The sequence below is a fragment of the Salmo trutta genome, chromosome 37 (assembly GCF_901001165.1).
Source record: "Salmo trutta chromosome 37, fSalTru1.1, whole genome shotgun sequence".
In the NCBI taxonomy this organism is placed as follows: domain Eukaryota; kingdom Metazoa; phylum Chordata; class Actinopteri; order Salmoniformes; family Salmonidae; genus Salmo; species Salmo trutta.
Genome location: NC_042993.1, coordinates 7,550,154 through 7,559,358, shown reverse-complemented (window position 1 = coordinate 7,559,358; position 9,205 = coordinate 7,550,154). Strand labels below are relative to the sequence as shown.

The 9,205-nt window shown below is 40.4% G+C and overlaps 1 protein-coding gene across 1 annotated transcript; it reads right to left on the bottom strand.

Moving 5' to 3' along the window:
- Positions 1 to 231: 231 nt before the first annotated feature.
- Positions 232 to 7,378, bottom strand: LOC115176369 (60S ribosomal protein L18). Its single transcript, XM_029736354.1, has 7 exons — positions 7,281 to 7,378; positions 6,455 to 6,541; positions 6,117 to 6,224; positions 2,963 to 3,061; positions 2,482 to 2,605; positions 2,109 to 2,178; positions 232 to 364 (listed from the first exon to the last, which is right to left on the bottom strand). The coding sequence occupies exons 1-7, from the start codon at positions 7,281 to 7,283 to the stop codon at positions 289 to 291; spliced, it is 567 nt and encodes a 188-aa protein (XP_029592214.1). The 5' UTR covers positions 7,284 to 7,378; the 3' UTR covers positions 232 to 288.
- Between the last annotated feature and the right edge of the window lie 1,827 nt (positions 7,379 to 9,205).

Genomic DNA, 9,205 nt, shown 5'->3' with positions numbered 1-9,205 from the left:
CTGTCCATGCTTCCAATGCACTCATCACCTGTCTAAATAAAAATATTACACAAGGCATTGAAAAACAATTGTATTAATAGTACTCAATGTTATAAAACTGGGCCTAGGAGTGAATAGTAATAGTAGCTTGATTCAAAATGTCCATCAGGTTTGCACAAGAAAATGTCTAGAGTGCAGTACTATGCAAGCACAACAAAGCTCAGAAAAAAAACAAATAGACAGAGACATTGATTCATCTTGTATCGCTATCTTTATTTGTATCAAATTCCAGGGAAAACAAAAAAGACTTTAGGCCTTGTATCCACGGCTGGATCTGCGCCCACGAGCACGCTCAAACTTCCTGCCCTTGGAGCGAATGTAGGGCCTGAGGGAGAGAAGAGATAAACACTGAATTAATGGCATAAGTGTTTCAAACAACTTCCTAGATTCTGCAGATAATGCAAATCTGCCAGATTTGCATTAATGTTGATTATGTGCATTGTCCATCAACTCAATGTAAACCAAAGCAATAGTCTGGGGACAAAACTAGCAAAATACAGCTAGGCCTAATGGATTTAAATTATGCATTTTTCCTTCTCCGTTCCTTGAAGTAATCACTGATATAACTGGGTTGGAGAAAGTGAATCTAGTGGAACTCAGGCCTATAGATTTTTAATATTTTGTAAATAAACATTGAGTTAAACAAATTTCTCTACACCAATAAATGTTTTATTTGGATCAGAATGATCCGGATTCTGGAATCCTCCGTTTTGCAATTCAAGATCAATCTGGACGTTTTTGAAAAAGAAATAGAAAATAAAATCAGATGGCTCATTCTGATCAAGATCACTGAATCCAGATGTTCAGTGCTTTGAACAGGCCTACCTACACCTCGCCATCAACTGGACAGGTTATGGTACTACCACTAAAAACTGTCATAGGGAACCCGAGGAGTAAACTAATGTATATAGTGCCATTTGTATTTATATCGTAAGATTTTCACTGTACCCTGCAATTACACCTGCAACCCCTGTAGGTGACGATTAAACACGGAATCAAAAAGGTACATGCATTTACTTGCAGGGACGCAAACTGGTGAGGGCCCAAAAACGTGACAACATTTTTGTTACTCGCGATTTTCAGCGACGTAAAGTCGCACACGGGACTGTGCTCCCTTTTCCTTTATGGCAGTGTCTCTCAGTCTACGTGACCGCAAAGCCTAGTCAGACTGGCCTGTGCTCTTGCGAAATGTAAAGATGAATTAATCCAACGTAATAGAAGGACCATCACTGTCTGCACACCGCATCTCACCATCACGGCTAACATGTACACCCCCCCAATTTAGTTCAGATCTACATGATTCACGTGGATGACCTATTTTTAAATCATCCCTGTATGACACGTCTCAATACAAACAAAATTGCCACATTCAGTACCGATACTGCAGTCAAATTAATTTTCAGATGTAAGAGTAGTTTAAACCTCCTCACCTTAGTTATATTGACATATCTTGGATGTAGTGCCTTTCACCTTTATAAACCCACCCTGAATGCACCCTTCCAGTGGGATCAGGATTATCGCCATCTAAAACAACCCTAATCACTACCTTTTGAGTTTTGAAAAGCGTAAAAACAAATTATCCTGATGATTAAACGTCAGATTGGATTACAAAATCCAAATCCCTATACAGAGGACCCAAATCTCATTTACCAGTTTTGAAATACTAAATTCTAACAATTACTTCAATTCGATTGCCGTTTTTTAACACTGGGCTCAGGGGCTAATTCAGTGAGGTGCAACATATAGATTACAACACTGCAGACAAACTGACAATTTTTTTGTTGTTGACAATTCTACATGACAAGAGAAACATGTTTGTCCTTCTCTACACAATGCACATCTAGTATCCTCATTCTAAAGTAGGGCTCTCCACAACAAGCCCTTGTACTAATCTTATCGAAGTTCTCAATATTCAGAAAGTGTCCTCCGTTTAAAAACATTGGTGATTTTCAGTGAAAACCAAACTGGAACGAACTTGTCAAACAATTTGGAAAACATTCTCTCAGTTGATAGATATCGAAAGAAACCCTAGGAGAGCAGCAATCTTAAGAAAGGGGTACAATACTCACTTGGTGTGGCTGTGGGGGGTTCCACAGGCTTTTCCAAAATGCCTGTATACCTCTCTGCCCTTACGGGGTCCTGAAAGAAGGAAAATGTTTCAGTCCAGAGTAACAGGGCTGTCACCGCTTAGTCACAAAGCCAAAATTGCCTATGACGTAAAAACGAATGAACACAAAATTAGCTTTTTGGCCTTAATTTAGGCAGATTTAGGTTAGTAGTGTGGTTAAGGTTAGGTTTAAGAGAAATTGTAGAAATAGGCAGGGTTTAGCCATAATCTGACTGGCGGTGATAACAGTAACAGGACTGTAGAGCAAAGGTACAACAGAATATTCCCAGCATAACTTTAAACTTGAACATCGTTCAAACTAGCAGTGTTCTTACCTGACAGCAGCACGGTGCCCTGTCCTTTGGGGGCAGCCAGAGCCAGCTGGTCAAAGGTCATGACCTGACCTCCGGCCTTCAGGATCCTGCGGCGAGCGCCATCAGTCACCTTCAGAGCACACACCTGAGGGAAGGAAGAACAGAGCACGTTTAGCTACTCATGTTAACACTTAATTCATTCAGTGAAGTAGTCTAACCCTAGTCTGGAAGAGCTACCTAGTTACAGGGTGGGAAGGCTTTTGTTGCAGCCCAACACCAGATTCAAATAGTCAGGGGTTTATTTACTCCGCCGATTGTTGCAAAACTTTCTTAAAACGGAAGCAAAGGGAACGGAGAGGGACCTACCTGAATTTGTCCAATAGAAACACTAGTTTTGCTCTTAAACAGTTTCCGCAATAAATACACTCCAGGTTAAACCAGGTGTGTTAGTGCTGGAGCAAAAGCCTGACCCAAACATCCAGTAAATTAAAACAACCTTTACCTTGAGCTTGGGGATATCCTGAATTCTGACATCATCAGTGACGGTTCCCACAACAACTGCGGTTCTGTTCTCACGTCCAGGCAGTTTCATCTTACGGATCTGAAGAGGACGGCAAATAGTTCAGAAGAGGGACAACCGCCACACAGTAAAGATAAATACTAAGATGTTTTCACTTTGCTGTGTATTCATATCAATAAACCTGGAAGGACATTGTCCCCGTTTCCCAATAGCAATGGAATTTAGACTAACGAGGGTTAACTGATGCATAGTTCCTACAAACTGGCGAATATGTAACACGAGTCTCCCAAAAACACCACGCTGCGATAACGTTCACAAGTGCACGGTTGGAGCTGCCTCGATACTGATCGGAACAAAAGAAAGGCAGCGCAGCTCTCAGATTAACTTTCTTCATTCAAATCATACTGACGACAGAACAGATCCTAGAGGGATATTACCACTGTTGACGACAAATATTTAGGCAGTTTGGTCTAATCCAATAATAATGCACCAAATAAGATTTGTCATCATTGCACACATTACACATGAAATATTGAGGCAAAAGCCTACAATTATAAAAATATAACTAATTGAACATCAAATAAATTTATTTGACTGAAATAGGTATATATTTCATATGTAGCCTGTGTTTTATCCTATCCTGTGTGACCTGGCTGGACTCAAGCCTGGGGGGGTACAGTTCAAACACATACAGATTATTAATATATTAGTGAAGGCTCTTTGATTTACATATATTCTTATAATGTCCCAGAGACCCGCTAGAGTCTAGACTGTTGTCATAGTCCCGAAGGGCCGATGTCACTCTTTCCATAGTCAACAAATCCATGACTTCCATGCTGAAGCACTGTGGTTTACACCCTCTCCAATTCAGAGGTATTGTTGGTTGGACTGATAGGAAGGCCAGAACAGTGATATGTTGCGTGGTTCTGGGTTGGATATTGTCCACCCTACTTCCTAGCAGGCACACTACAGGACAGACAACATATCTACCTCAGTCCAAAATATTTTCACATCTGGACAGTTCCATAAAATATGCATGTGTACCAATCTCACCGCAGCCATGCCAACACAATTCTGAAAGGCTTTGATCCATTTTTTTTTCAACCTGTGAGGTGTAATATATAAGGCCATTTGAATAACTTTATACCTTACAGTTAGTTGGATATCAATGTTTTTCCATATTCCATCCCACTGTACTGCAGTGAGAGATACATTGGGAACAGGACTTGGGTGTAACGGAGTAGGGATGTTGCTGTTTGGGGAGGAGAGACCAACCAGCTTGTATAAGGTGGAAACCGTTCCTTTCTGTTTGGGGAGGAGAGACCAACCAGCTTGTATAAGGTGGAAACCGTTCCTTTCTGTTTGGGGAGGAGAGACCAACCAGCTTGTATAAGGTGGAAACCGTTCCTTTCTGTTTGGGGAGGAGAGACCAACCAGCTTGTATAAGGTGGAAACCGTTCCTTTCTGTTTGGGGAGGAGAGACCAACCAGCTTGTATAAGGTGGAAACCGTTCCCTTCTGTTTGGGGAGGAGAGACCAACCAGCTTGTATAAGGTGGAAACCGTTCCTTTAGTTTGTTGTCTATCACTTTTAGATCCCACATCAACACCATGAGGAAATACATTATTGATTTAAGTTGCAAATAAGGTAGAAATTCCATATTATTTAAGCCAAACTCTGCCATCAACTCTTTAAAATGGTCGGATATCACCATCCCTTACGACCTGCCCCACCTGACTGATGTTTTGGCATAGCCAGGTAATATTAGCCAATGTCTTTCTCCCTGTAGTAAACAAGGGGTTGTTCCCTATTGGACATGAGGGATGCTTCATAGATAACCTTTTATGAAGTATCTTCGCCTCGTCACATGAAAACTCAAGTGGGTTATCTTACAGTAGCACTTGGGGTAATACCATAATGATGATATAGAGATCAAATTACTATGTCACAAGACAAGTAATACAAATAAACAGGAACAGCTAATCCACCCTTGCTTCTTGACACGGACAGTTTATGGTTAATTATTGGTTTCTTATCTTTCCACAATAAGCCAAAAAATAAACTACACATCTTTAAACCAGAACTGAAGGAATTTAAGGGGTACAGCGGACATAAGGAACGGTAGCCTAGGGAGTATGTTCTTTATCACCCCTGCTTGTCCCCATAGTGATAAAAGGTAGAACTGTCCATCTCTTAACGTCATCCCTAATGAGCTGTAGGACCCTTGGTATCGTACAGCAGGGATTTGACAGTTAGTATGACATCATCAGCGTATAAGTTGGTTTTGAAGTTATGACCACTCAGTGATATCACTTATGTTCCCTTAGCCTGTTTTAATGCGGTCATCTCGGTTTCCATTGCAAGATTTAAAAAAAATCCTTTGCTCATTTGTAACAATAAAGACATTTGCAACTTCGTATTTGTAGTCAACTTTGTTCTGAAGTTATCTGCGGTCAGAAACATCTTGATTCCATGTTTAGCGAAGATCTTGTGTATAAAGTGACGCAGATAGGCAAAAAAAAGCATCCAACGACAGACACTCGGTAAATAACGAGCGGTTTCAAGTCCAATTTTATTAACGATGGTTTTGGGAAACCGCTGAGATTGTACAACGCTCCAAAGATTAACTTAGTCTTAAGATGCATTTGGGAAACTGGGCCATTACATTTAAGTAATTTAGCAGACACAGGAGCAATAAGGGCATGACAGACTTCTCACCTAGTGGGTTTGGAACCAGCAACCTTTCGGTTACTGGCCCAATGCTCTTAAATCGCTAGGCTACCTGCCACCCCAAATGGGACATGTTCAAGAAGCCACATGAGAGGTGGAAAGATCTCCAGCTCACTCAAAGGTACCAAATCATCAGAAGGGAAATTACCCACAACATAGGAGTCAAAGGTAAAAAGAGAATCATAACTAGAATGTTTGAGCAAGGAAGTGTCAAAAGCACCAATAAAGCATTGTAGCGCAACAGGCATAAGCAGGAGTACCAGCTGAAGTTGTCCTCCCATTTGTACTGTTGCCCTCTTAAGTCCTTGAATCTGTGAGCTTGACTGCCATTCAATTGAGTTGATTGTAGCAATTTGATTCTGTAGCAGGTTAAAAACACAGCAAAGGGAGGGATAGGTGTAACTCACCATGCGGGACACTGACATCGGAGGCCTGTGGGTCCTGCTCATGAAGAGCCTCCTGAGGACCACCTTGTTGAAGGGAGCAGTGGAGCGACGGGCCAGGAATCTGTACAGCTGTGGGGAAGAGAACATAAACATTTATTATGTAGAAAGTATTGACTACTCAATGTAAAATGTCCACAAGGGTTACTCTGAGCTATGTGCTGCATAGATTTTTACAACTAACCATAAAAAGGCTGACATTAAGATGGGAAAATCAACAACTTAGTTGTCAGACTACTTGTTTACATGACAATGCCTTAATGTGAACTTGAATCACAATGTTTAAAGGTTGTGACACTTACCTTGACCAGGAGCCTCAGGTAGATATCCTGACTCTTGGGCTCCTTTCGGTGCACCTTACGGTCCTTGTTGTGTCGGATGTCGACTCCCTGTGAATAGAGATGGTTCAGGTAAATACATCCGAACTTGCCATTCACGCACTGATCAATTGAAAGCCAAATCATTAGTTACACATTGTTAATGACACTTCTGATCACTGTGCCAGGAAATGTACCTTTGCATGCTTCTGAACCCTATGATTTATGGCTAGGCCTAAAACGATAGACCACGTCTACTAACGTTACAGTGTAACTCATACCTAAACAGCACCCAAATCATTCATACCCAACTTGAATTTGGCAGCATACCGTCAAGCATAACGTTGCAGTCTCATACACAGCCGCTAACTAGCGAGCCAGCGAAGTAGCATAGTTCACCAACACTGGTCAAATAGCACGTTTTTAATTAGGGCCATCTACCTAGTCAGGTAGCCGATACATTCTAACTTGGAAAAGCCTCAAAACAAAGATATAAAAGTTACCGACATTTCTCGAACAGCAGTACCATTATTTCATTATCTTGTGTCTAAATTACACGCTGTCTTTCAGTAATTAGTGAGAATACCAGGTAGCAAGCAAGCTAGCTACTGTGACGCTAACCACCGGTAGTGAAGGACTGAACCGTATCGTTAAAAAACCAAATAGTATGTCAATACCATCCGGAATTCAAACCAAAGACATCAAGGCAATTAGTTACATGGAAATGGTTGAGTTGTGCTACTGTAAAAGTGAGGATGGACTTAGATTATCAAGTCGGAGCATTAACGATGTTTTCAGAATCTGTACCTACCATCTTGGATTTAGAGTGGAAAGGAAAAGGGAAGGATCTCTGTCTCGCGATAACCACTTCTCCACGATTACGGAGGTCACACGCGTTTTCGTTGGCTGTTTTGCTATTACTTCCTCTGTGATCATCACGTCGTCAAAAAAATCATTATATTTCTATTTTATATTATTATATTCGTTAATTAATTTAATCCATTCATTTGTGTATAAGCTAGTGTGACTATCTAAACAATAAAACCACTATGTGTTAAACAAATTACATTTCAAAATACAGTAGTCTATTATATTTTACCATGTGGTTTACATACAATTAATAGCCAATTTTATTAACAAAACAGAAAATTGAACTCGCTTCTCTTCTTGTAATTTCTCAGGCTCATTATTTTTTAACTTTATCAAATATTTAAATATGTATGTTTTTGTGTCAGAATTCATAGCTCCAGCTTTGAGGAAAAAAATGCATTTCTCATATATACAGTACCAGTCAAGAGTTTGCACACCTCCTCATTCAAGGGTTTTTCTTTATTTTTACTATTTTCTACATTGTAGAATAATAGTGAAGACCTCAGAACTATGAAAAAACACATATGGAATCATGTAGTAGCAAAAAAAAGTGTTGAACAAATCAAAATGTATTTTATATTTGAGATTCTTCAAAGTAGCCACCCTTTGACCTGATGACAACTTTGCACACTCTTGGCATTCTCTCAACCAGCTTCATGAGGTAGTCACCTGGAATGCATTTAAATGAACAGGTGTGACTTGTTTTTATTTTTAGTTATTTATTTATTTAACCTTTATTTAACTATGTTAAAAGTTCATTTCTGGAATTTCTGTCCTTAATGCGATTGAGCCAATCAGTTGTGTTTTGACAAGGTAGGGGTGGTATACAGAAGATAGCCCTATTTGGTAAAAGACCAAGTCCATATTATGGCAAGAACAGCTCAAATAGGCAAAGAGAAATGACAGTCAATCATTACTTTAAGACATGAAGGTCAGTCAATGTGGAAAATTTCAAGAACTTCGAAAACTTCTTTAAGTGCAGTCGCAAAAACCATAAACTATGATGAAACTGGTTCTCATGAGGACCACCACAGGAAAGGAAGACCCAGAGTTACCTCTGCTGCAGACGATAAGTTCATTAGAGTTATTTGCACTTCAGATTGCAGCCCAAATAAATCCTTCACAGAGTTCAAGTAGCAGACACATCTCAACATCAACTGTTCAGAGGACAAGAAAAATGAGCACCAGCAAGTCTCGTGGAAATGTGTCCTTTGGTCTGATTTTTGGTTCCAACTGCCGTGTCTTTGTGAGACGCAGAGTAGGTGAACGGATGACCTCCGCATGTGTGGTTCCCACCGTGAAGCATGGAGGAGGAGGTGGGATGGTGTAGGGGTGCTTTGCTGGTGACACTTTCAGGGATTTATTTAGAATTCAAGGCACACTTAACCAGCATGCCTACCACAGCATTCTGCAGCGATACGCTATCCCATCTTGTTTGCCCTTAGTGGGACTATCATTTGTTTTTCAACAGGACAATGACCCAAAAAACACCTCCAGGTATGTAAGGGAGAAAGTGATGGAGTGCTGCATCAGATGACCTGGCTTCCACAATCACCCAACCTCAACCCAAATGAGATGGTTTGGGATGAGTTGGACCACAGAGTGAAGGAAAAGCAGCCAACAAGTGCTCAGCAAATATGGGAACTCCTTCAAACTGGTTGACTGTTGGAAAAGCATTCCAGGTGAAGCTGGTTGAGAAAATGCCAAGAGTGTGCAAAGCTGTCTTCAAGGCAAAGGGTAGCTAATTTGAAGAATCTAAAATCTATTTTGATTTGTTCAACACTTTTTTGGTTACTACATGATTCCGTATGTGTTATTTCATAGTTTTGAGGTCTTCACTATATTTCTACAATGTAGAAAATAGTA